Source organism: Spodoptera frugiperda, chromosome 26 (genome assembly GCF_023101765.2).
Source record: "Spodoptera frugiperda isolate SF20-4 chromosome 26, AGI-APGP_CSIRO_Sfru_2.0, whole genome shotgun sequence".
NCBI lineage: Eukaryota > Metazoa > Arthropoda > Insecta > Lepidoptera > Noctuidae > Spodoptera > Spodoptera frugiperda.
This window is the reverse complement of record NC_064237.1, coordinates 13,116,604-13,144,340: the sequence shown is the minus strand read 5'-3', so window position 1 is coordinate 13,144,340 and position 27,737 is coordinate 13,116,604. Positions and strand designations below refer to the sequence as shown.

The 27,737-nt window shown below is 42.3% G+C and overlaps 1 protein-coding gene and 3 non-coding genes across 20 annotated transcripts in view; 2 read left to right on the top strand and 2 right to left on the bottom strand.

The window, feature by feature from the left end:
* The window catches only part of LOC118264363 (dynein axonemal heavy chain 3), a 52,193-nt gene extending 25,636 nt beyond the window's left edge, over positions 1 to 26,557 (bottom strand). The window contains exons 1-39 of one of the 17 annotated variants that reach the window (XM_050704840.1): positions 26,401 to 26,557; positions 25,779 to 25,977; positions 23,581 to 23,694; positions 22,970 to 23,170; positions 22,492 to 22,633; positions 21,856 to 21,994; positions 19,858 to 20,033; positions 19,194 to 19,397; positions 18,566 to 18,802; positions 18,203 to 18,290; positions 17,593 to 17,800; positions 16,828 to 17,042; positions 16,077 to 16,267; positions 15,387 to 15,571; positions 14,513 to 14,775; positions 13,761 to 13,918; positions 13,040 to 13,232; positions 12,278 to 12,504; positions 11,602 to 11,779; positions 10,991 to 11,253; positions 10,211 to 10,412; positions 9,693 to 9,863; positions 9,207 to 9,354; positions 8,735 to 8,933; positions 8,219 to 8,387; positions 7,682 to 7,875; positions 7,252 to 7,380; positions 6,565 to 6,766; positions 5,943 to 6,095; positions 5,374 to 5,597; positions 4,827 to 4,995; positions 4,230 to 4,335; positions 3,735 to 3,904; positions 2,833 to 2,947; positions 2,192 to 2,406; positions 1,460 to 1,666; positions 1,074 to 1,145; positions 639 to 782; positions 66 to 251 (exon numbers count right to left, since the gene is read on the bottom strand). In XM_050704840.1, the coding sequence (XP_050560797.1) occupies positions 66 to 251; positions 639 to 782; positions 1,074 to 1,145; positions 1,460 to 1,666; positions 2,192 to 2,406; positions 2,833 to 2,947; positions 3,735 to 3,904; positions 4,230 to 4,335; positions 4,827 to 4,995; positions 5,374 to 5,597; positions 5,943 to 6,095; positions 6,565 to 6,766; positions 7,252 to 7,380; positions 7,682 to 7,875; positions 8,219 to 8,387; positions 8,735 to 8,933; positions 9,207 to 9,354; positions 9,693 to 9,863; positions 10,211 to 10,412; positions 10,991 to 11,253; positions 11,602 to 11,779; positions 12,278 to 12,504; positions 13,040 to 13,232; positions 13,761 to 13,918; positions 14,513 to 14,775; positions 15,387 to 15,571; positions 16,077 to 16,267; positions 16,828 to 17,042; positions 17,593 to 17,800; positions 18,203 to 18,290; positions 18,566 to 18,802; positions 19,194 to 19,397; positions 19,858 to 20,033; positions 21,856 to 21,994; positions 22,492 to 22,633; positions 22,970 to 23,170; positions 23,581 to 23,694; positions 25,779 to 25,971 (6,750 nt within the window). In that variant the 5' untranslated portion in view covers positions 25,972 to 25,977; positions 26,401 to 26,557. The other 16 variants (XM_050704845.1, XM_050704846.1, XM_050704847.1 and 13 more) reach the window with 16 other exon arrangements.
* On the top strand, positions 24,427 to 24,543 carry LOC118264867 (U5 spliceosomal RNA). The gene has a single exon (XR_004782715.1). It is a non-coding gene; the product is annotated as a U5 spliceosomal RNA (small nuclear RNA).
* Positions 25,522 to 25,639, top strand: LOC118264866 (U5 spliceosomal RNA). Its single transcript, XR_004782714.2, has one exon. It is a non-coding gene; the product is annotated as a U5 spliceosomal RNA (small nuclear RNA).
* A 550-nt stretch (positions 26,558 to 27,107) lies between the features above and the next one.
* On the bottom strand, positions 27,108 to 27,300 carry LOC118264876 (U2 spliceosomal RNA). The gene has a single exon (XR_004782723.2). It is a non-coding gene; the product is annotated as a U2 spliceosomal RNA (small nuclear RNA).
* Positions 27,301 to 27,737: the final 437 nt, after the last annotated feature.

Genomic DNA, 27,737 nt, shown 5'->3' with positions numbered 1-27,737 from the left:
TCTCCCACACTTAAAAATGCGGACACTACCTACTTTTTGCTAGACAAAAGAATCACTAGCGTTACCTTGGCCTGCCTCTGCAGCGCCTCAATGAATCCCTTGCTGAAGTGCCAGTCCATGATGGTGCCGAAGATCTTGTTGAGCGTGTTGTCCTCGAAGGAGTCCAGCGTCACCAGCAGCATGTGCCGCGTCAGCCGCGACGAGATCAGGTTGGACCCGCCGCCAGGGGGCAGCATCGCTGATACGAACAGCTACAATAAACATGTTTACTTAACTTATGTATAACAAAGTTTTTTGTTCCTTTACCTATTATACGTTAATTCATTCAAATATTAGTATTTTATCCATCATCTAATATTCGTGAATCATCCATTCTTTAACTTCCATTAACCATTGAATAATTAACTTTTATCTGCCGTCATCCATCATTCATCATTCATCATCCATTATCCATCATCCAACATTCGTCAACTATATACCTATGAATATTTTTCATACATACTTACATAACTTCACGCTTGTCTCCCATGGGGGTAGGCAGAGACAATGGATTTTTCATCTCGTTTTCATTTTCAAATACTTTTATCCATCATACATCCTCACTTCTATCACAAATGAGGAGGAGATGAGCTACTCACGACATCGACGACCTCCTGGCGCACCATGTCCTTGAGGTCGTACCAGTGTCCGTGGTCGATCCACTGCCGCAGCAGCTCCAGCGGGGGCTGCGCGCCGTACTGCTCCTTCTGCGGCATGCTCAGGTCGTCCACGAACAATAGGCACTGTGACAGGACATGACATACTTTCATTCTAATTAATCGATTTTTTATCTTATTATGAAGTCAGTAAAGTCGATAATATTATAGCAGGCCGGTTTCATGATAACGATTCAGACATATTTTTACTCGAGTGAAGGACTCGGCATGACCTACTAGCTAGAACGTAGCGAAAATATATTTAGATGTCAGCAATGATCGTCCCACTGCAGGAGAAAGGCCTTCCTGCCCATCTTGGTCTCCTCTCTGTTTAAGGCTTATTTGTACTGACAAATTTTAAACTGTTTGAAACGTTACCTTTTTCCCCATTGACGGTCCGAAGACACCCTTACGTCTTCTGTCCACTTTCGACATAATGATGTCTTGTGTCTGAAAGAACATAATATAAATATGATAAAGCCATCAGCACCCTTATTACGAGTTCGGTTTACGTTTAAAATAATCAAAACGAGAGCTCGTTCGGCATTCTGATTGATTGATAGTGGCTCTATTAAACCAACCAGAAAAGCAAACTCATACTAAGGGTACAGACTGCTTCATCGGATTTTTTCACTTATTAAACATTTTTGCGCGGTTTAGTATCACCGATATAATCGGTTTAGAATCATCGAGTCTTAAGAATATCTTATATACATTCCTTATCACACAAATACCTTGTGACAATCTGAAGGTACCAAACTGACCTGGTTAGCAGTAGTCCTGGCGGAGAAGGTGATGGTATTGGTGATGTACCGCTCCTTGGGCAGCGACAGGAGGTAGTTGAGCACCATGGAGGACTTGCCCGTGCCGGTGGGGCCCACGATCAGGATCGGGGTGGTCGCCCGCACCATCTTGTTCACGAAGTAGCGCAGACACGCGTTCTCGTTTGTTAGGATGATTATGTCGTTCACCTGGAATATTGATAGCGTTGGGTATGTGGAGCCAAAAGTACAAAAGAGTAGTTACAAGTACGTTGCCAACCTTTACAGTGGGGAGGGATTGGACTACATGTGACTATGTGCTTTATGAACGTACTTTTTAAGTTCAGTTTAAGTGAAGATAGAGCTACAGTTTGAAATTATTCAGAAACAATTAATTAAAATTTTTCGGGGTTGGCAGCGCACTAGTGAAGTCTCTAGTGTTGCAGGTGTATGGCTATAGGCTACGATATTAAAAGAAGCAAAAAATTATGTTTTCCTAGTTACCCAGTTAGTTAACCGAGTCCTTGGCAATTGTTTTCGTTTAAGTAATCATTAACTGTCTCAATTTCGGTTGTTACTCACATAATAAGTTAATTTAAACAAGACGACTATTTTCAAGCCACTCTAGGGGAAAACAGTCACAAACAGCATTATGCAACGGTAACCGTCATTTAAACACTCAGTCTATAGAATTATGCGACATGACAACTTCATCTAAACTGAAGTGAAACTTACCTTAGCAGTAGGTAACAGTGGAACCTCCTTCTCCAGCTCCATCCAGGATATCCAGGTGCCATTGTTCCTCTTGTCGTACAAGTAATCGAACACAGTGTCCTTGTCAGGAAACAGTTGGTTCTTCGCCAGTTTGAAGGACTTCGGTTTGGGGTAGTGAGCGTTGTTGCCTTCAAGCAGCTTGCGGAAGAACGCGTCCAGTAGCTTGCGACTGTCGCCTGGTGATGTATTTATTTAGTTTGTATTTTTATAGTATAAGCCGGTAAACGAGCAGACGGATTACCTGATGGTAAGTAATCGCCGTCGCCCATGGACATCCGAAACACCAGAGGCGTTACAAGTGCGTTGCCGACCTTTTGGGGGTTGTTGGGGAATCGGGGATTGGGGAGGGCGGTGATTGGGTTGTTTTAGTTTGAAATAGCCAGTACGGTAACCGTACAGTCGACTACCTAATATACTATCTTCAATCGCTTACTAGACTATGAGCATACTTCATATAAGAGGCTATAATCTCCATGCTTGGTAGACATATTACAAATTTAAAAGATTCAGATTTATCCTCAGACTGCTGCACGGTCTCTGTTCAATATACGACACCTTTTATGAAGAGTAGAGGTGGTGGTAGTAGCAGTATAATATGTTACCGTTGATGATGGCGCAGAGTCCCCAGAGTAAGCAGAACACGAAGGTGCACTGCAGCCACACCGTGCTGAACTGGGCCTCCGCGTCCAGCAGCACCGTGAACAGCCGGGCGAACGACTGCAGACGGGATACCATAGTACATGACACCTGGGGCCTTAGTCTGCTATTACAATTGTGTCAGAATGATCGATCATTGAGCAGTGCAAGAGGGACGGACCTACGTAGGTTGTATAGCTCCATCCCTCTTGCACTGATCAATGATCGACCATTGTGAGACAATTGTAATAGCAGACTAAGGCCCCAGCATTATTAGGCTTAGTACAAGTTTTTCGCTTAACAAGATCAAAACTAGACTGCTTTTGGCCAGCTGATTAGTTGGTTCATTGCTGGCCAATCAGAGTGCCGAATGCAGTCTTGTTTCGATCTCGTTAAACAAAGTCGTACTAAGCCCTCAGGTAATTATCTTTTTTAATTAACACCTATATCAATACGTAAATTAAAGAAGAAACACATTTAGGGCAATCGAAATACGTAAAGTTATGTCCAAAACTGGCAGAACAATTAAATCCCCAGACTTGCAGATAATAATGTTACACCCATTTTCGCTCATGCTCCACTCATGTTACAAGAGCCAAACCTTGAACCCGAAGCCCATTGCTTGCCAGGCACGTTAACTTTAGGAGGCAGTCTTGTACTTCTGAATTTTCTACAGACGGTGTAACAAGTCCACAACTATTATTAGAACGTATGACGGGATATTTACCATATCATGCGCCATAACATGGCGCTTGCAACAGTACCGAAATATCGGAAACTCACTAAAGTGAATAAACATGGTAAATATCCCGTCATAAGTTCTACTAATAGTGTTAGTGACCATGTCAGTTTAAAGTCCACAACTCACATGGAACTGGTGTATCTCGCCGACCTTGACGAAGGCGGTACACTTGGAGTTGAGGAAGTCGAGGATGGGCTGCACCAGCCAGTCTATCAGCTCCTGGATCAGCTCGTACTGCTCCGGGATCAACTTCTTGTTCAAGTACACGTTGTATGAACTTAGGAACGCTCGCCAGCCTGTGTCAACGGATTTTAAACTTTACTTTGTTTGTAATAGTGCTCAAAATCGAATAGATTGGGTAGTTGTTTGTACAATTCTACAGTAAAGCTAATGATACCAACATAATGTACTAGGATAACGAGGTTTAAATGTATCTGCGTTCCTAAAAAATGACGCCGTTAATATTTTGTGATATTTTTGAAGAATCGCCCGACAACGAACAGGATGCATCGAACACGTCTCGCGCTTTTGGTCAGCACACGCATCTACAACTACTCGATTATTGAGGTTATTAAATATAAAAGGGGCAGTAGATTATAATGAATGTAGCAGAGTAAGTACCGAGCATCTCGGGCTCCATGTAGATCATCCCGCAGCGGGACACGGTGGCGGGCGACGCGAACTCCAGGTCCGCCGCCTCGAAGATCAAGTTCATCTTGTTCGTCATCTGCACACATTATTGGCTTACAATATGTTTCGTATATATTTTTATGATAACTATCGTGAGACATACTAAGTTAACTAAAAATTACGGTTTACTCACGTACATTAATGGCGAAAAGCTGTAAAAAAGTAGACTGCTGATCTGTGCACGCTGCTCATGATGAAGAGTGACTCGAAACTAGTTGAGCCTTTCTCCATTAATTTACTTTAGTAATCCGTATTTTTAATATAATCCGTGAGCAGCGTGCACACACGCAGCGTCGTCGCGCAGCCTGCTGAGTACTGGTAGAAACTAGTAGAGCTTTCCTCCATAAAATTACGGGTACTCCCGTGATTTTAGTTTTTTTAATCTTTATTAAATAGATTGGAGGGTTTAATCACTCAGTGATTATGTCACCCTCATAGGACCCTTAACAAAATATACACATTAACATTAGTGATTTTAGTTAAGTCATGGTACTATATGCTCTGTATTGGTATCTATTTCCACTGTACCTGTATGATCTCCCCGCTCATGAGGCAGAGCTTCTTGTTGTCGTCGAGCACGGTGTTCATGTTCTCGATCCACACGGCGTCCACGGGCCCGTCGAACAGGATCCACTTGCGGTCCCGGGTGATCGACATCGCGTACTCGCGGAACGCTATCGCTAGTACACCGTCGGTCCTAAGGATCCATTGACGTCATTATTATAGGGAATATATCTGATTATAGGCCTCCCTAATGGCCCAAATAGGCCACTTGGAAGCGACTTGCATCCAACTTGAGGGTTTAGTCCTTATGTCGATATGAAATACCAGAATGTTAGTTACGATAACAGTAAAAAGCACGAATTGACTCAATGAATAAGTCATTTCGTACAATCACATGGTATTAAGGGCTCTGATGCATTCTGAAACTAGTCGGACATTACCAAAATATCTTAGTTTTTAAACGTTGTCCCACACTACTATTTTCTCCAGCGTCATAGGTGCGTTTACAAACATACAAGTTCACATACATATAACTCATGATATGTTTTTTAAGTATAAAAATGGAATTAACCATTCATGCGAGGCAGGATCGAAGCAGCCATACAGCTGTCCCATGGTGATGGCCTTGGGGTTGAGGATGCGGTAGATGGCCCCGAACTCCTTGTGTCTTGGTGGCGGCTTGGTGAGCTGCAGGGCCCGCAGCGAGTCGGCCAGGGTCTGGTAGGCCTGCGTCTTGCCCCCCATCGGCGCACCCACTATCATGAACCCGTGCCGGACCAACATCATCTCGTACACCTGCACAAGTAAGTAATTAATAAATTGTAATAAATACGTTTTTTTCTTTTGGCTCGGTTCCTTTATTTTTGTCGCGTCTAGTCAAACGGTTGTAGTAATATGTTTACGTTTGACTGTGGCTGATATTGGATGCTGAATCTGGTGTTAACTTTCTACACCAAGTCGAGACTCATTATATTTATGAATATTTTTATAGAGATTGACACTTTTAAAATATTATTTTTTTGTTTGAAATTCAAAAGTGCCTTCTTGATCTAATTGAATAAATGATTTTTATTTTAAAAGAAAAACTCTTGGTATCAATAATCATGAATGATACTATTATATGATATGACGACGAACGACCTGTATGATCTTCTCGAGGTACCACTCGGTGGCCTGCAGGTTCCGCTTGTCGAGCTCCTTGAGGATGCAGCGCGTGAGCTCGGCGCGGTCCGGCTGCGGGATCTCGATGCCCGGGAACAGGTCCGTGTAGATGCCCATGAACAGGGGCACGTCCTGCACACACACATTCATTATACGCCATCTTAGGAGAACTAAAATTTATTTTGTTTAAGAGAGAATGTCTTCTAGCTTATGAAGATGATGATGACTACTAGTATTTATATCTGTACTAATATATAATGGATGTTTAATACGACGTATAGTGAAACGCGGAACCACACGAGACACAATGTGTTTTCTATTGTTGTCTTATATACGGCATATAACTCGCTAATCTCCGAAACTACAAGTCCGAATTGAATTCGAATTAAAATTATTTTTGAGTTGGATACTGTATTTACTGAAGAATGAATGGCTATAAAACATCATGCTACGATCTATAGGAGCCAAGTAGAACGGTTGAAATCGCGCGTGAGTAACTAGTATCACATAATTTCAACTGCAGGTGGTATTACTCCCACATTGTTGTAAACTCCATAAGCGAGTATATACATCACCACCATAAATATAATGTGTCATTAACCTGCGAGAGGAACTTGGGCATATTGACGTCGATGATGGCTCGGAGCACGAGCTGCGCCTCGTCCTTCTCCGGGTAGTTCTTCTTGAGCGCGCCCGACGCTAACAGCACGGACTTGACGGCGCGCATGCCGTAGTCGTAGTGGTTCTGCGAGGAGAGCTGCTCCGAGCACAGCTTGTACGCCTGCACTATCTTGCGGGCTAGGCTGGGGAACATACTTGGTATGTCAGTATTTACATTCTCTATGTGGAAAACATAGCGTGGTGTTTAATGTTCAAACGTTTTCGTGCGAGTAGAGGCCTTTGGTTAGCAGTGACCAGTTAAAGGCTGTTGATGTGAGATGTGTAAAGTGTTGTATAAAACATATTCTGTTAAAATATTTCTTAATTTATAAACAAAAATGTAATTAAATTTCTAGCATAAAGCAACATGTAGCGTGCTTGTTTTGTTAAAACTTTGATAGATTAGAATATACACACATTTTTAAGATAAACGTGAATACGTTAAGAAACCCTGGTTAAGCCCGGCTAACAGAATTAGCTAGACGACCGTATGTTGTGTAACGTTTTGCAAGTTCAATTTCATCTTTTGTGTGATCCACAAATCGTAAGAGTTTGGATGTGACGTGTAAGTGAAATTATGTGTTATTTATGATACTATGGGGTATAAATAAAGAGGTAGAATACTGACGGTCCAGCGTGCACGAATCCGTTGGAGTAGAGCGTGATCTCCCCGATCATGGCGTAGTCGGGCACCATCATGGCCACCGTGCGGAACAGTACCTTCAGGTTGTCCGGCAGCTCCGTACGACCCGCGTACCTGGGGAGGTAAGGTAGATATGTTCAGACATAATGTTTTAATGACGTTGCTATTACTTATTTAGGAGAAATAATGGTTGACTTCGGAATAAGGTTAAAGTACCAAGTCTTACGTATTTTAAATTGCTAGAAGCAACGTCATTGATATGCGTTGTTTTTGCTTAAAAGGTTAGACAGCAACCTGCAACACTAACTTTTCTGATAAGTTATCCTTTATGATTATCTTAATTAAGGGACTCATTAGATCTGGCAAGGCAATTTTTTAAACTGAAAGTAAAAATAAAATATGTATGAAACATTACCCAGGATTCATAGTAATGAACACAGAGCAGCTTGGATTGAGGCTGATCTCGGTGCCCTCGAAGACGAACCGCTTCTCCCGGCGGAGGATGGCGAGCTGGATGGACAGGATCTGCTGGGCCACCACCGACAGCACCTCCAGCTCGATGCGGTTGAACTCGTCGAAACATGCCCATGCGCCGGATTGGGCTAGACCCTAGGATCGTGGAAATGAGAAGGATAAACTTTATTGTAAAGTATTTAAGGGTTTAAAAAAACATAAGTAAAGAAGACATTAAACAAATTGTAAGAGATCAAACAAGCCTAAATGATAAATATTATTACTTATTAATATTGTTCTCACAAAAACTATCTTATTTTTTGTGAGAACAATATTTACAGCAGGAGGGAGTATAACAAAAAAATCATTCCGTTGTTACTCCTGCTTTTCGAGCCAGAGCTGCGGTATATGACTAGCCATGCCCGCAACACCAGAGATCACAGAACTTAACTATAGCAGCACCCCTAAGTAACATGTTTTACAAAATAAAACTACAAACCTTGAAGAATTTGCCGAGCGCCTTGTAATCGAGTCCATCAGAACAGTTGAAGACGACGCACTTCTTGGCGACGGCCTTGGCCAGGTCCTTGGTGGTCTCCGTCTTGCCTGTACCTGCTGGACCTTCGGGGGCACCGCCCAGGTTCAGCTTTAAGGCACTCATCAGAGTCCTAGGAGAAAGTAATAATTATCTTCAGTGATACCACGGCCTCATAAAAAACCGAGGTGGAACAACGCTTGCGTTGTGTTTCGTTGTGGGAAGAAGGTTAGCGGAGGCTCAATTACTCCCCAATCTACTTAATCTCCTATCCCCCAACAACCCTTAAATTCTGAACCCTAAAAGGTTGGCAACGCACTTGTAACGCCTCTGGTGTTTCTGTTGTTTAGGGAATCTTTGAATCGATCTTCATTTTTGTCAGAAAATCTATAGAAGTAATGTCAAAAATGGATTTTGATCTAAATATTTGGTTATCGAAATTGGCAGCAAGACATATTATGTAAAGTTAGTCCCCCTCACCTGAAGCAGCGATCAGTGAGCGGCGTAGCAACCAGTCGTCCGATATTGCCCAGGTATTCGAACCCGTACTCCACGTCGGTGGTGATCATGGAGCAGATCATCTTCTCCCCGCGCCAGTAGTAGCGCAGCTGGGAGATCCAGTTAAAGTCCGTAATGTCCATCACCTCCCGGTCCAACAACTCCTCCTGGATCGATCGACCTGCAATATATCGTTTTAAAATCTGCTTTTAAAAAATGCATTTAAAAAAAAATACTAAAATTTGCAAACAATCAAAGACACTTTCTCTCTCTCTCTCTCTCTCTCTCTCTCAGCCTCTTTCTCTCTCCCCCACCCATTTCCTTATTCCCTTCTCTCTCCCCCCTCCCCTTTCCCTCTCCCCCCCTCTCTCATAGCATAAATGAAACAGAATATAGTACAAACACTATATACTAGAATGGTCCCTATGTACCATAGCAATAAAGCGTATATTACCGTGCACGTCGAGCACGATGAGTGCCTCGACGGTGATCCTGTTCCCGGGCTTGAGGTCCCCCTGCACGAGGTACACGAGCCCGTTGATCTGGTCCGTGCTGCGCTCGATCTGCTGCGGCAGCGAGTTCGTCTCGATTGCTTCTATAGTCTGTGGGGGGAAGTCAGACATCAGGTACTTATTGAGCTTTAGCGTCAATAGGCTAATTTCCGACTGGTCAAATACAATACTTATTTTCAAAATGTTAAAAACGATATTTTCTATGAATTTTGTATGAAATACTGCATAATGACGTCATTAGATCTTAACGTCAAATAGCAGACTTATTTCTAGAAAATTAGCTATAAAAAGCATCGAAAATTAAGTAGTCATCAAATTTATGAATGAAAATGTGATTATTTTTAATATTTTATTGTAATGAAAAGTCGTATTTATTTTTGACCCAGTCATCATCCCTATTGCATTTTTTTTTGTGAAAAGTACTCGACCTCAAGCGTGTACTCGACGCAGGCGCCCGACTGCACGATCTGTCCGGGCCAGATGAGCACCCAGTCCTCGCGGCGGGTGGTGACGTAGCTGGTGATGGCCTCGCTGGCCACGTCCCGCAGGCTCACCATCATCTGGTGCTCCAACTGCTGCAGCCAGCGCTCCACCATGCCCTGCCACACACATTTTTATCATTATTTTAAAAGAAATCTATAGACATTTATAACTATGAAATTTTTCAAGTGTGGTTTTTGTTTAAAAACTAAAAAAAGTATCATAAGGTATTTTGTAAATGTTATTTTTTTTAAACATGCGAACCCGGTCCCCCTTTACGGAAGCCGGTTTCCCCGCAGTCAATTATTTAATTAATATTAGAACTTATGACGGGATATTTACCATGTTTATTCATTTTGGTGAGTGGAGAGAAAAAAATATTTAATTTCCTCTACTGGAAACCATTTTGATATTTTCCATCTATCAGCACAACCTACGCACAAATAATTAAAACACCACTTCTCACCTTGGCATCAGCAGGCTGTATGGTAGAGGACAGTTTGACAGACTCTCCCTCCGAGGAGGCCATGCCGACGATCTCCTTCAGGTAGTTGAACTCCAGCGTGTAGATGCCCTCGAAGCACTTCTTCAAGTGCGGCTGTACTCGCATGGGGTCCTTCGTTTCTGATAGAATCTCCAGCAGCTCGTCGTTGGATAGGAAGAAGAATCTGAAAGAGGATCATATGTCAATAATTATTTTATCATTCCAGATTGTAAGACATTATTGGAAAGTTATTAAAAAACTGTTTTTGTTCTGTAAAGTATCTGAGAATTGAAACAGACAATAAGTTTAGTAATAGTGATTGGAGTCCTCGTTAGCACGTTTTAGACACTATTTACCAGTTAGTAATCTGAGAGCCTATCTATCTAGTCAGAGTCGCGGGGAGCCAGTGGATGCAGGTGGTGGCTTGTCGTTCTACGTGAAGGACTAAGGGGGAGGCCTTTGTTCAACAGTGGACGTCTTCCGGCTGATGATGATGATGATGATCTTTCTGGTGAAAATAAAGCCTCCTCCCCAATAACTTAGCCACCAAACCCTCAAATACCTAACAGCCAAAAGGCCGGGAACGCACTTACAGCATCCTCCCACATACCTAATCCCCCAAACCCTCAAATCCCTAAAGGCCGGGAACGCACTTGCAACTCCACACTAATATCGCGCGTGTTTACGGGCGGCGCTGATTGCTCACCATCAGTAGATTCATCTGCCGGTTGCAGGCTTATCCTATAATGTAGTATAACAAACCTGGGGAAGAACAGTCTCTTCTTCTCCAGATAATCGTTGAGTCCTCGCTGGATGTCTTCGAGGAGTACATTGTTGTACTTCAATATCTTCAGCAGGCCAGGGTAGTCGGTGGCCTCGAGGACCATAGGGTCCTTCATCGTGGCTGCCATGATGGTCTTCCACTCCTTGTCCACGTCGCGGAAGTTCCTTGCTTCCGTCGGCATTTGTCTCATGATGTCTTCGGATGAGAAGATGGGTTCCAGGTACATCCATGTAGCTTGGCACTGTGGGGTAGATTGTTTGTTTGCTTATTCTCCGGTAGCGTCATTGATCGTTGACCGACACGATGTTCATGGTTAAAAACAGATTTGCGCAAAGCAGTAGGTACACAAAAGTGACCAATACTTCAGACCTATCATTAACAGGTTTTTCGAAAATCTCGATGAAAGTACCACAAAATTTCGAATTGAACATAGTATTTGATAGCACTTGCTCTCATTATAAACTGGGACCTTTATGTATGGAAGTGCCATATTAGTGTAATGAAAAATGCTTTGACTTTGACAATACTTTTAGCTACCCCTAACATTTATGTTGTTCAACAAAATATCACGTTCAACCCAAACACTGACCGTAAGCCACTGGTCGAGTATGTCCTGCATGCTGATGAGTTTCTCCTCCCAGGCGATCATGTCAGCCTCGAACGCCTTCACGTACGGCGAGCCGCGCATGGTCTGCGACTTCAGGATGTGGTCGTCCAGGAGCTGCTGGATGTCGTCCAGGCCCGTCAGGATACCCACGCCGGTGTCTCTGGAAAGAGGAGAAAAAGAAAACAGATATTTATAAGCTATTATTAGAACTTATGACGGGATATTTACCATGTTTATTCATTTTGGTGAGTTTCCGATATTTATGATAAAAAAAATATATATTTATAAGCTTTTTTTGACGGGGGGGGGAATCATAAAATGACTTCTGAGAGTGAGTGTCAGACTCTTACTGACTAAAAGCCACCCCGTTCCTACTCCAGCCTTGCGAGCCACAGCCCCGGTAACCTGCTAGGCAGTCCGCAGCTCGGGGTCGACATCAGCCTTATTGGGCCCCATCTGTGGTGGTCTGATGACTCTTTGTGGCGCGCTCTGATATTTATAAGTCTGCGTTTTTTTTTTACTGTGGTCTGCTAACGAGATAGACGAAGAGATTTTGATAATACGCCCCCTTTTTATGGAAGATGCCCTTAATCCAGCAGTGGACACTCACAAGCAGTTCATAAATATAATAAAAAAAATATTATGATCAGACACCCACCTGTAAGGCACGACCTCGAACTTGACGCCGACCCACTCCTCCTTCATCTTGTTGAGCGCCTTCTCCAGCGCGTACTCCTTGGAGGCGGTCTGCTCGATCTCCTCGAGCTGCGCCGCGTACACGTGGACGCCCTGCTCCACCATGTCGGCCAGGGTGGTGGTCGGCTCGTGCACCACCTCCGTGCCCACCAGCTCGCTGATCTTCGCCCAGTGCCGGTCGCGCATACCCTGAGCGATGATGAATGATATTTATCACATTTATCTTGATTTTTTTATGGAATAGGTGGCAAACGAGCAACCGAGTCACCCGATGGTAAGCGATCAGCGCCAGAGGAGTCACAGGTACTAAAATGCCTTAAAATCCTCACCTCTATTTATCTCTAGATCTGTAGAATTTGCGCAGTCTGGGTTGGTTTAAGCATCGATTTTGATTTTTTATGCGTAATATTGAATCTTATAACTGTAAATCCTCTTTTTCGTAACAAAACATTTTAATATGAATACACATTAACCAAATCAAATGTAACATACTGTTTAATGGATTAAGCAACTCTTTTAGCTAAACTAGTCGATGGCGACAAAACTGGACGAGCCGGCCCATTCATGCCAAAGTATGTCTCTTTCCCACTTTTTTATGGAATAGTGAGCAAACGAGCAGACGATCACCGCCGCCCATTACCACTCAATAAAGCGTCCTACTTAAACGCCCTAACAAAGATTAATTGAAGCGTAAATATTAGTTTTCATGAAACTATACACATACCTTATTACAAATGGCGCAGAGTACAGGCAGCAACACCTTGAACTTCTCGACTTTATTCCGCACCATGTCTGCAATCCGCTTGGCTCCAGGGTACTCGTAGAGCTGCTTACCCAACTTGTACAGTAGCTTCCACCACGCCTCCACATCTTCAGCTATCTGCTCCGCAGCCAGACCTTCGAAGGGTCCATGGTACCTGCAGACCATGGCTAGCTTTAATGCTGTTTTGTATCAATAACTATGACCATTAAGACACAAATAATATCAAGGAGATAATGAGAATTGAGTTTGCATCGTAGCCACGTATACAAGTGCCGGTTAAGGATTCCGGCGTGGCTCGAAACGAGTCGAGTATCACTGTACAGTTTCAATGTTCGTTACCTATAATGTTTATTCACTTACTAGCGTAAGTGAATGACGAGCAACTCGACTAGTTTCAAGTCACATTAGAGTTCATATTCATGTACAGCATTTGGTTTTTTTTTCAATAATTTTAATTAAACTGCGTTTAAGAAATCCGACTTCAACCGCCTTTTTTGGAAGTCGTTTAATATACTGTAACTTGTTTTTAAGTGTAATAAACACTTTTCTAAAAAAAAATTATTCCTCCAATCACGACATAACAGCGGAAAAACACTACCAGTTAAACTGAGAATCTGCTTCCTTCTTTTTAAGTTATAAATCAACTTTAAATTGCAATAAAACACGGTCCAATTTTGCTTACCACTTCTCGTATCCGTCGTAGAAGTCGTGTGCGGTATGCCAGAGCTTGTGGAAGGGTTCAATGCCCGAGATCATGGTCTGCAGGCTGTAGTAGACCGATACCTCCTGGTCTAGCAGAGTTTCTTCGTTTATTATATACTCCGCTTCGTATTTGTCTTCCTGTTGAAAATAAAATACAGTATAAATAAAGTGAAATATTCTTTATTGTGGACCATAGGTTGTGTACATAATACTGATGGTGTTAAGATCATTTTAGGATCAGCTATGTCCTACCCTTATAGGGCGTACAATAAAATGTAGGTATCCAGTCTCCTTGATCAATCCGGAGCTGCGGACAACGTAAAAGGTTACCGGGGCTCCGGCTCAAAGCAGGAGAAGGAACGGGGTGGTTTTTAGTCAGTAAGAGTCTGACACTCCCTCCCGCCTCGCCCAAGGCGGGAGAAGTCATTGGATGATTTCCCCCTCAAAAAAAAAAAAAAAAAAAATCTCCTTGATCAATTTCGATTACAGTGACCAGTCTGTTTTGAAATATTATAGTGTATAAGTGTGTGCGCAAACACAGGTACACTCTCTGTTCCTTCACTCTTAGAACTTGATGGGACGGCAGACCGAGATGATCGGAGAGAGGTATACTAGCCTATTGGGTAGTAATAATATCACTACCAAAACTAAATATTTAATTGAATCCAACTTTGATGTCAAGTTAGTTAGTATCCAATGTAAAGAGACAAATAAACACTAATCCCTGCTTACCATCAAATTCCTGAATATGGCATCGACCCTTTCAACCGCATCCTGCAGCAAGTCCAAGTTTAACAATGGAGGATCAAATCTCCGGAACAGCTCCAACTCTTTCTCATGCTTCTTCAGCTTATCCTCGAAGATGGTCTTCCGACTCCTCAACTTGTCTTCAGCCATGATCTTCTTGGTGTTGAGGGTCTTTAATGTCAGGTCTATCGTCTCTTCCATGTCCAGGGGCCAGATGAACACCCTGGTGTTCAGGTTTACATCCTCGACTGGAATATAGGCGGATGGATTGTTGTATTTTAATTACAAATGAGATTTTGACAATTTCAAGTTATTATGTGCTTTAAGAATTCTTTATGCTTTTAGCGTTATAACTTTTTGATGGCTAACTATAAAGTAAAGTAAAAATAGAAATAAAATTGTTCAATAACTGTAAGAGACGGTTTATTTTTAAACTTCTCTAACATCAACAAATTAATAACTCGTACGCTATAGGGCATTATAATTGTATAGAACTCGTATAATCATCATCGTATCAGCACCAAGTAGCGGACGTATGTTAAGGGAAGTCTGCTTATTTATCTTAATGCCTAATAATCTTAATTATGTTAAGCAAGATTGCTTATCACTTAATAGACCTATGTAAAGCAATTCAGCATGAATGTTATTTATTTATTTAATTCAAAAGTTACAACGGTAGGCAACCAATTATAGCAACTTATGTACATAACTAAATGTTAAAAAGTCTATATTACGCAGTCCTGTTCCACTGACTCCTACTTAAAATGACTTCCGAATCGGTCTAAGACGCAAGACTGAATTCTTCGAGTATTCCTATCTTTGCTACTACATTTTCAAAAACATGTCAACAAACACTCACACGTAAGATGCGCATGCTGCATGAGGAAGAGCACGTACTCGGCGGTGGTGCGCGCCTTCTCCCGCAGGTCGAACATGGCGGCGTCGCGGCAGTCCATGATGTAGTTGATCAGCTCCACCAGCTGCGCCGTCGTCTCCGGCGTCTCGGACGCGCGCGCCGCCATGTCCTCGTACGTGTTGCAGATACTGGACATACATATGTACTTGTTGCTACGTATTTACAAAGATAGATGCTTGTGTAGACGGCCGGACTTTTTTGGTGTCCTACATGACATAATGTCACAAAGTATCACTGCCCAGTGATACTTTGCTTTCGGTTTTTCGAAAAATTTCTTATTGATAGCTCGGAGTTTGAAATTGTACCTGTTTTGGTATTGCATTGTGTAAATTGTAGTATATGGCAATAGGCTCACCCCCAATTACATGGGACTTATAATACAAATGGTGAAAAGTGGGTGTACATTGTATAGCGGCATTGTGTGCCGTAATGTGCACCTCTGCCTACCCGTTCGGGAATAAAAGGCGTGACGTTGCGTGTGTGAGTGGCACTAATATAGCAATATGGCACTAATATAGCGGATATGGCACTAATATAGCAATATGACACTAATATAGCAATATGACACTAATATAGTGGCAATAATAACAACCCTTCTTAGTTTATTTCTTTAAGTATCTTCTTTCCACTCACCCCCTATTCCACTTGCGGTTAACATTGATGAAGTGGTCGACGATATACATCCTGAGGCCGTTGACGATGTCCCAGAGCGTGTCGTTGATGGGCGCGCAGTCCAGCATCACCATGTTCAGCGGGATGTCGCGCCGGAGGAACAGGATCTCGTCGCGCAGCTTCTCGTACATGTAGATGCGGGCTGAGAAGTCCTGACATAGTGGAATTAAGCTTTCATCTGCCGCTATATAGGATACATTGTCTTGCTTACATTTGGGCTCTTGGCAGATCAGGATTTATTGGGCTTATATATGATATGATAGAAAAATAGACAACATGCGTTAAGTTTTACTGGTCTTTAAAGGTTCAAACTACTTTCGGGAGATAATCTGAATTAAATGACATATAAACCCCGTTCGCTGCTCATGATTATGAGTCCCGGTATGATTTGAAACCAGTAGAGATTTCCAAAAGGTTACATAATCAAAATACGTACATATCAGTTAGCAATTGCGTAGTTTCTTCAATCAAAAATAAATCATTTCGACTTTTTAATACAATAAAATATTAAAAAATCATCGCAATTTCATTAATAGATTTCATGATCTACTTATTTTTTTTTAATATTCTAGCTTTTATAGAAATAAGTCGGCTATTTGCCGTAAATATGTGATGACATCATAAGTGTGTATTGCATACAAAATAGCGTTTTAGACGTTTCGATAAAAGTATTAAATTTGTCTAGTATTAAAGTAGCCTATTGTACACCAACCTTCAAATAAGGCGGTGGTTCCTGCGCGAAGAACGCGAGCAGGTCCTGCTTGGCCTCCCCGTTGAGGATGTAGAAGTAGTCGTCGTAGCTGGCGAGGAAGGCGCGCGGGCCGGGCTTGTTGATGGACACCTGGCGCACCGCCTCGCTGATCACGTCCAGCATGTAGCGCTCGTCCGGGAACACGCCCATCAACATCGGCTCCGGACGGTTCGTCGCTGCGTGGGCACATACAATAAAGTTAAACAAAACAAAATGAAGGATAAAAGGTGTAAACATATTTTATTTTTTTGAAAGAGTAATAACGAATGAAGTTTCGTGCCCGTTCTTTTCCATTCGAAGCTACATTTTGGAACTAGCACCTAGCTTCACTGACGGACAGACTATTGCTTATTTCTTTCTTTGTTGACGTTTCAAAAGTACCTTAGTTTGGAATAAATGATTTGACTTTGACTTTGTACCGCAAAATTGTTTAGCAATCTATTCCTTTCAGCCGATGACTTGTAAAATGCTTCAGAGAGTCTTATCATATCACTAGTTAACCCAAAGTATTTAGCTAAAGTATTTTCCAAGTAATCAATTGAGAAGAAATTGATCATTAAAAACTGTCACTGGCTTACAACACAACACAATAAGTAACACATGATGTATAAATGTTAGAACAACTACATACAAGGTTTTATTTATAGACCCAAATACCGATAAAATCCCACATCTTTATGTTCTAAACCATATAAGATATTTAAGTAGAATAAATTCGGGTCTTACTGGGATACATAATCTTATCAACAGAAGGCAGCGCCTGTGACACTTTGATGATGGCCTGGAACCACTTGATGACGATGGTCTTGATGGCTTCGAGGCCGGGCTCGAAGGTGATGTTGTTGGTGCCGGGGTGGCCGATCACCTTCACTCGGATTATGGGCCGCTTTATGAACATGTAGTCGCGGTACGGACCCTCGAACGCGTTGCCTTCCTGGAGACGAGAGAGAAAATTAAGACAGAAAAGAACATTATAGAACACTATTGCATATATTTGGACTTGTGTTTGTACAAAAATAAAACATTAAAAACCTTTTATTAAAACTTTCGTGAGACACACTAAATTCATTATTATGTTATCGGCTTACTTACGTATACTGTTTGAAGAGAAACTCGACAGTAGCAGCGCGACAACCGCTCCTCATGAATATGAGCTTCTAGCATGGGTTGAAACTAGTCGAGTTCCTCGTCAAAACGTTACGTAAGCCGATAACATAATCATTAATTAAAAATCCTTAAAAATAAAATCGGGTAGCCATCAAGCACAATAAATTACAGTAACCAGCAACCTCAGTTCAGCAATGAACCTTGTGTTAACGATCACAATTTAACTTACCGAGTAAGCGCATAAATGTTGAGCGAAGTGAGCGACACTCCGCTCCACCAGGCCTCGGATTTGGTGAGACATCAGTGCACGGATACACCTGTAACGTAATAAAGCAATTACATAATAATGTTTTTTAAGGGGGCTAAATCATCCAATTACTTCTCCCGTCTTGGGCGAGGCGAGAGGGAGTGTCAAACTCTTACTGCCTAAAAACAACCCCGTTCCTACTCCTGCTTTTTGAGCCGGAGCCCCGGTAAACCCACTAGGTAGTCCGCGGCTCCGGATAATAATGTATCTATGAGTATTACAACATGTGACAAGGAAACAAAACCTGTAATATAGAAGTCAATTCACTTTAAAGTATAAACTAACCTGAAAAAACTCTCAACCCTGGAAGTAGACTCGTTCCTCTTCTTGGCGACATACCCTGACCAGTGGTGCCTCATCTTGATCATGGTGTCAGCCACGTCGATCAGCCAGTTCTCCTCCAGCTCGGCTCTGGTCGCGGCGCAGAGCTTGTTCAGGTTCTCCGTGAACTCGTTCGTGTACTGAGGGAATGGAACCTCTGCCTGCATCTTCTCCATGTCTACTATGAATATGTTTTGGTATCTGGAAGTGTTTAAGTTGTATATTTCACACTGTGTTTGGTAGCAACAAACTAAGGCTTTTTAATATGCGGAGCCCGTAGCCTAAGTAGATTAGCACATCAGAGGTATCATATGTGTTGTCGTTATGTAGAAAAATCTGAGAAGGATCTCGGAAAATAAATATATTGTTGGTATTCTGTGAAAGTGGGTACCTACTTCCTTGACCGGCCCGTATATTACAGTTGAAGAGAAGAATAAACGTTTGCGCAATTGCGCTAGTATGTGCTAAAGACTTTGCGCAAAACGTTGGTAATTTATAATAAGTTTTAGTTAAACATTTACTGCCATTTACGCATCAAATCTATTTAGACATCGACACCGTATATTAAGTATAATAAGTTAGCTAGTCGTACCGTTCGTGCCACATCCTGCGCAGCTCCAGCAGCACTGGGTTCCCGAGGCAGTACCGGTGGAAGAGCGCCTCGCGCGCCTTCAGCAGCGGCGTGTGCCACGGCACGGGCGCGCGCACAATCAGCGCCGGCCACAGCGCCGGCACGAACGGGATCTGCAGCCGCACCCGCTCCGCCACGTCCTCCACTATGTACATCAGGATACATCTGGGGAGGATGATTGGTACTCTAGTAAGTGTCCTTTGAATCAGTAATAAAGCAAGTGGGGCCACGTTGGGTACCATCTAAGTAAGTGTCCGATGAGTTCTCCCGCCTTGGGCGAAGCAAGTGGGAAGACTATTAGACTCTTACTGTAAGTACTAACTAAAAACCACTGTTCCTAGTCTTGCTCTTAGTAGGTAGTCCATAGCTCCGGGCCGGGAAGTATCTAGGTACTAAATTTAGAATCTCAAAAAAAAAACAAATTTTGTAATGTACAGAAAGTAACAATATAAAGATGAATTGAAGTAAACGTTTTGTTCGACTCATAATGTCAGCGCCAAATACTTATAATTATGTATGTACTACAATGATTATTATAAAGGATTTAAAGTGAGAAAAATGTGTTTTATGGTCTTCTATAGAACTAGGTTTTACCATACTGAATGAATAGCACAAAAGACCAAACCTCTTCATAGCCATAACGAAGAACTCCCGTATCTCGGCCTCGCACTGGCGTACATTAGCTTGCCACGTGAGGATGAGCATGCGGCGCTTGATGCCGGCCGTCTGCTTGTCCACGGCCTGCCGCGCGCGCCGGTACAGCTCCACCGGGTACTCCGGGAGCTGCTTGCCCGACAGCGACTGGGGGGGGGGACGTCGGGTTATAATCACTCAAGAGATGACGAGGAACTCGACTAGTTTCATGCCATTCTAGAGGCTTATTAGATTCATAGTAGCAGCGAGAAAGTTGCCGTGTTGTGTGTAGCGGAATGGTGCTCGTGAATATGAGCCTCTAGAATGGCTTGGAACTAGTCGAGTTCCTCGTCAAACAGTACATTAGGTTCTGAGTTAATTCAACCCAGTACCTTACCAGTAATAAGGCGAAATTAATTGAAATGGTTTGTTTTGATTTTTTGTTTCACTAACTAAGAGATATTGTCTTCCTTGTACCTTATCAACTGTTACTCAAGTCACAGTGAGACGTACGTTACAAACAAACTAGAACATTCATAATTCCACTTCACTCAGCTTACCTGGCTGAGATAGAAGTCGATCCTCTCGAGTGCGTCGGGCGAGATGGGCCGGTAGTGCTCCTCCTCGGTGACCAGCATCTGCTCCTTACCTGGCTGAGATAGAAGTCGATCCTCTCGAGTGCGTCGGGCGAGATGGGCCGGTAGTGCTCCTCCTCGGTGACCAACATCTGCTCCTTACCTGGCTGAGATAGAAGTCGATCCTCTCGAGTGCGTCGGGCGAGATGGGCCGGTAGTGCTCCTCCTCGGTGACCAGCATCTGCTCCTTACCTGGCTGAGATAGAAGTCGATCCTCTCGAGTGCGTCGGGCGAGATGGGCCGGTAGTGCTCCTCCTCGGTGACGGCCAACATCTGCTCCTTACCTGGCTGAGATAGAAGTCGATCCTCTCGAGTGCGTCGGGCGAGATGGGCCGGTAGTGCTCCTCCTCGGTGACCAGCATCTGCTCCTTACCTGGCTGAGATAGAAGTCGATCCTCTCGAGTGCGTCGGGCGAGATGGGCCGGTAGTGCTCCTCCTCGGTGACGGCCAACATCTGCTCCTTACCTGGCTGAGATAGAAGTCGATCCTCTCGAGTGCGTCGGGCGAGATGGGCCGGTAGTGCTCCTCCTCGGTGAACATCTGCTCCTTACCTGGCTGAGATAGAAGTCGATCCTCTCGAGTGCGTCGGGCGAGATGGGCCGGTAGTGCTCCTCCTCGGTGACGGCCAACATCTGCTCCTTACCTGGCTGAGATAGAAGTCGATCCTCTCGAGTGCGTCGGGCGAGATGGGCCGGTAGTGCTCCTCCTCGGTGACGGCCAACATCTGCTCCTTACCTGGCTGAGATAGAAGTCGATCCTCTCGAGTGCGTCGGGCGAGATGGGCCGGTAGTGCTCCTCCTCGGTGAACATCTGCTCCTTACCTGGCTGAGATAGAAGTCGATCCTCTCGAGTGCGTCGGGCGAGATGGGCCGGTAGTGCTCCTCCTCGGTGACCAACATCTGCTCCTTACCTGGCTGAGATAGAAGTCGATCCTCTCGAGTGCGTCGGGCGAGATGGGCCTGTAGTGCTCCTCCTCGGTGACCAACATCTGCTCCTTACCTGGCTGAGATAGAAGTCGATCCTCTCGAGTGCGTCGGGCGAGATGGGCCGGTAGTGCTCCTCCTCGGTGACCAACATCTGCTCCTTACCTGGCTGAGATAGAAGTCGATCCTCTCGAGTGCGTCGGGCGAGATGGGCCGGTAGTGCTCCTCCTCGGTGACCAGCATCTGCTCCTTACCTGGCTGAGATAGAAGTCGATCCTCTCGAGTGCGTCGGGCGAGATGGGCCGGTAGTGCTCCTCCTCGGTGACCAGCATCTGCTCCTTACCTGGCTGAGATAGAAGTCGATCCTCTCGAGTGCGTCGGGCGAGATGGGCCGGTAGTGCTCCTCCTCGGTGACCAGCATCTGCTCCTTACCTGGCTGAGATAGAAGTCGATCCTCTCGAGTGCGTCGGGCGAGATGGGCCGGTAGTGCTCCTCCTCGGTGACGGCCAGCATCTGCTCCTTCTGCTCGTCCGGGTCGCGGGGCAACTCGAACTCTAAACGTGCTAGCCGTCTGTAGAAAATTATCATACTTTAGTATGTATATAAGTTGCCTTAGTAAGCCTTGGATAATAGTATATTGGATAAAGAATGACAATAATATTTTGTAGGACATTTCAAAAATAAAACTGGTGGGAACAGAATTTCGAAGATCTAGCAGAGATCTTCGAAATTCTGAGTAGCAGTAAGGAGTTTAACTATATATATGCAACGAACGTCACGCCTTTTATCATCAAAGGGGTAGGCAGAGATGCATATTCCGGCACGTAATGCCATTGTACAATGTACACTCACTTTTCACGATTTGTGTTATAAGTCCCATGTAATAGGGGGTGAGCCTATTGCCACAATTACAGACTCCATGCTGCTACTGAGAAATTTTCGAAAAACCGAAAATAGTACAGTAACACCTTGCCCCGACCCGGGAATCGAACCGAGAAGCCTTCTTGTACGGCAGTCGCACTTGCGACCAATCGACCAATGAAGCAATCTCTAATAAGAAATGTTAACCTCTTAAACTCCTCCTGTGCTGCAATCTCCGCGGCTTCCTTGGCGAGCTTGCGCTTCTCCGCTCGCTTGCGCTTGGCCTCGGCTTCAGCAGCCTTCTTCCTGTCATACTCCCCGGACACCAGGTCTTCTAGCCTTACTAAACCTGCTCAATCAAATATGTATGATACATGGTTATATTTTAACTGCACCATTGATCCAGTGTTTGCTTATTGCACACCTAATGATGATTGGAATGTTGCTAACACTTACTACTAGTGTAAATAACACAGCATTGTGATATATCTAGCTTGAATTAATATCGAAACATGGTATTATAAACTCTGCCTAACCGTTCCGGAAATATAATGTAAAATTTTATATCATCAGCTAGACATAGGCCTCTCCATTCCAAGTAATCTTTTTATGCCAAAGTACCATCAAATAAACAATGTCTTACGTTGCAAAACTTTACGACTAATATCAATCAAATCATACAAACCTTTCTGTAGTTTATGCTTATTCCTCTCTGCCTCCAACTCCTTCTCCTTTTTCTCCTTCTCCCTCTCTGCTAGACTCTTGAGGGGAGGGAACTGCATCTCGCCGTTAGGTCCGAGAGGTCCATAGCGCTCTACAGGAGGCCTCCTCTTTGGAGGCATGTTGATTAAACGAATTGTTTTCGTTGTGGTCGTGTAGCAGTTGCCTAGGAGTTGAGAAACGTGGTGAATTGTGATATATTTTACTGCAGCAAACAAATAAAATAGGAACAGGTATGTAAACTTATTACGATAAATGAACTTATTAACTTGCGATTCAAATGTTCTGATTTAATGTAATGTGATGTCAGGTCAACTGTAATTAGGGATTGCGATCCGGTACAACCTTCAATCCGGCCTGATTTAGCCGAAATAAAGACTATCCGACCGGATCCGGTCCGATACCCCCGAATCCGGCTACAGGATCTGGTGATATTGCCGGGTACGGTAGTAACAAAATCAAACCGGATCTGTCGGATTGCCGGTTTGGCCTGACCGGTTTGCAATCCATTAGGGTGACACCATTGTCAACCCTTTTAGAGAATAAAAGAGATGGTTGGACATTTAGTTTAGTTACCAATAGTCTCCGAGGGTCTGGCGTGTATATAACTGTCCCGAAACGGTACGCCCTTCGTCCAGGACTTGGTCTGCATCAGCGGCAGGAACTTGCTGCAGCGGGCATCTCCTTCACCTGGCAAGCCAATATAATTATTTGTTTTTATCATGCTTTTACAATAGACATAGTTATGTGTAATAAACTAAATAGACATACTTGATGCATTGTTTATTTTTATAGAACCTATGCATAGGTGTGAGGAAGGAGAGTAGGGAGCGCTTTATACTTTAGTTTATACGGCGCAATATAAATAAAATAAAATAAATTGTCACTTATTGTTAAAATCTGTATGAAAGCAAAAGTGTGTAATAGATTTTGAACCTTATTATTTAGCAATAAGGTTGCTGATGTACTAAGGTTTTTGGTTTTTTTTATTATTTGAAAGTATTTTAATCTCCCATTACAGTTTGTGTTACCTTATATTCACTTAATGATTTTTATTTTTTTTATTTAAATACATAATTACATATAGTATACTGTTAGTAAAGTTTGTTATACCTGGCTAGTAGCTAATAGCTATAATCATTCCTAATAACATAAAAACTAATGAAAGTAGATATTAATATGTTTTTGTTGTACTTTATATAAAACAAGGAATTAATAAAACAGTAAAGTTTTACTTAAAACTTGTATATCAATAACACTAAAACGGTGGTGCCCCCGGTGGCGCCTGCGAGAACTTTTGTTACCTATCCTTAGTTCCCCTTTACATGGATAGATGTCACTGTGCGATGACGTCACATTTGTGAATCGCGGTGTTAAGATTCTCCGGCGTTTGGTTGGGTCCCCCGGCCGCTCGACGTACGGTAACTCTGGTTTCCCTTCAAAACGCATAAATCTTTCGCCTTTTACTAAAGATTTCCGTGGAGGGGAACACTCAAATGAGTCTATAATATTTTTTGACAACTTCGCTTCGGCGGAGTTTATAATAACTTGAAAAGCTATGGATAGGTACCTCAGTACCTGGCCGGCCTTTTAACTTGTAATGTGCATAGATTACTTGGGATAGCGATGGGCACGGGTACACTTTCAAATTTTACAGTTCAAGTAGTTCACCATTATTAGCAACTAGCGTCCTGCCACAGAGACGGAGTTTATATTTTATTAACTTACAATAATTATCAAAACCGATTGGTGTTAATTTTATTTATGTTAACAGGTAAATGGTCAGTTGCATCATTCGCCCAACAGTTACATCATCAAAGGATAAAGATATGCCAAATCGACAAGGGTTCCACAGGATATTCGAAAACCTAGACACGGGTAACTGTCTGATATAAGATATCTAGGCCCTGTAGTTTAAGATACTATTCGGAGTATTATTGTAAATTTAACTTTTATTAGTTATTACGCTGCATTTATTTAATGATTCTAATTATAATAATTAAACAACGACGCCTACTAAAATTTTGATAGCAATATTACACATTTAAGTAAAAAATTGTTAATTGTAAATATTATGATGTTGCTTTATTTTCAGCATTGTCTTTTACTAATTACAGTAATACTGAAACTGATTAAAAAATAAATAAATATAAATAAGGTCCTGCATACACGAGAATTTAGCCTTCGTCTACTAGGCGTTTCATTAAACTTGTAGACAAGGTAAAAATAGATTTATAACTAAGTAACTGAATAAACATAATTATGTATGTATGTACATTTTTATTCTGCTAAACAATGTATTATTTTAAGCCAGGTAGTACGTACTACATCTAAAATGCACGTTTTTACCCTTTAACTATAATTATTATTAACACGAGCTGAATGCGGGAACAAAGGGATATTTTACAACTGTCGCTATGCTCGATAGATGGCGTTGTACACTTTAGTGAAATATCTAAATCGCGGTGTTAAGATTCTCCGGCGTTTGGTTGGGTCCCTCGGCCGCTCGACAAACGGTAACTCTGGTTTCCCTTCAAAACGCATAAATCTTTCGCCTTTTACTAAAGATTTCCGTGGAGGGGAACACTCAAATGAGTCTATAATATTTTTGGACAACTTCGCTTCGGCGGAGTTTACAATACCTATAACACTAGTGCCTCCTGGCTACCTCAACTATATTTACATTACATTGGATTAGCTAGAATCTTATCATATATATGTAGATATTAATATCAACTTTATATTACTCCAAATAAAACACAATATCGACTAACCTTCAGGGTACATATTCATAACAGCTTTAACGAGGTGACTATCCTCTCCCACCTCGTGGTCGTAGCCGGCTCGCGGCACCCACGGCAGGGTCCGGCCGCCGACGTCCGGCGGCACGAACCGGGACGGACACGGCTTGCCTTCGGGTTGGGGCTCACGCCGCTTTTTCTTACGACTACTCTCGCCACTCGCCATTATAAACTACAAAATATATAAAGTATGAGTAAGTAATGAATAATGTCGATGCCTTAGTGTTGTTTTGTATAATAATTTTAAGTCATATTTTTATCATATTTAAATAGTGGTGTGATATTAATTTCTATAGCTATCCAACCGACATAAAATTCATTAAAAAGTAGCCATGGCGTGCACATGATGATCTGTATTCCGTACTAAACATAAACGCATTTCCAATATCATCATACCACGCCATTACACCGGTAAAATAAAATCATAACCCTTCTATCTGATACGTAGTAGTCGGGTAATAAATAATACATGAGATGTTCAAGTTCTTGTACTATTATTCCTGTCGAATATTTTTCGCGCAAGATTTATCTAAGTTGTTTATAAAAGAAGCTAAACTACTGTATATTTAACATATTTTTTGTATATAGAATTTACCTTTAAACTAAACTAAAACACTATACTATAAACACTTTTCTTTATAACACTATAAATACTATATTTAACTAAAAATAAAATAATAAGTAAAATTTTAGTTTATTGTCTTTATGAATAACGTTTCCATGGACGCGTTGCCATGGTAACGATATCTTAATAATTTTGACACAAGTGATTGCCATGATTTTGTATTCAGCCAGCATCCCTTTTGAACGCCTACCCAAGTCGTGTAGCTGTAGAATAACCTTGGCCAAAGTTTAAGCATTGCCATTTCATGTGGTATTTTTTTATGTTTTGATATTTTATTTGTATGTAATTATTAGTTACTTATGTTACATTTAAATAAATTAACATAATATTATATTTATTTCAGCCAGCATTATTTATTTTTATTTTCTTAAATAATATTGCCATTTAGGTTCGAAACTTCCGTGGCCCTAACATAAATGACATATAATTATGCGCTAAACTTGTGGTTCTGTAATTTCTGCCTATTCTCCCATATAATAATGGCGTGAATTTTATTTATTTGCATGTAATCATCAATCAATAGATAAATAAATATTAGTATTTACAGAAGATAAGAAAGAATACAAAAATAACCTATGTAACATAAAATGGAGTAATTCCAACACTAAATGGAAGGGTCACACGTTTAACATGGCCCGCTAAGGCAGACCATGACACTCATAAGTAATTTTCAAGTAATTCTGTGGGCCGATCCCGGCGGCACTGCAATGCCGGGCCGACCCGTGACGGGAGTAGAGCGAGCCCCGAACATCCCGTCAGTTTACAAAAATCAGTTTAATATACTGGTCCCTCAGTGAGGGAACTTTCAGATATTAAGCTGAAAAGAACAGATACTACACTTTGATCTTAGCCAAAAGGCCGAGAAGCGATGCCGGTACTGGCGTAGCCGGCGAGGGTCATTCGTTCACGGAGAATCTTAACACCGCGATTCAGAAATGCGCGTCATCGGCACAGTGACATCTAGTGTGTGGTAATGGAAACTTTTTGTACCAATAGCCGGCATGGCGCGAAGATAGCAATCGTTTGAAATTACTCTTATTGCTGTTTACACCAACCACCCCTAAACCATCCCCTAACTAAAAACGACTTATCAACACGTGACACTTAAACTAACTCCTTACTTGTACCGTTAAATGTCACCTATGTTAGCGAAGGGGTTCCGTAAAATTTAGGAGTTGGTTAAAACACACGCGTTGTTTCAAGTTGGTTTGATGGAAACATGGTATTTTTTATTATATTTATTAGTCCTTGAAATTAAAGTAAAACATCACAATGCTTTAGTGTTACAATGCAACGAGGTGATGAAT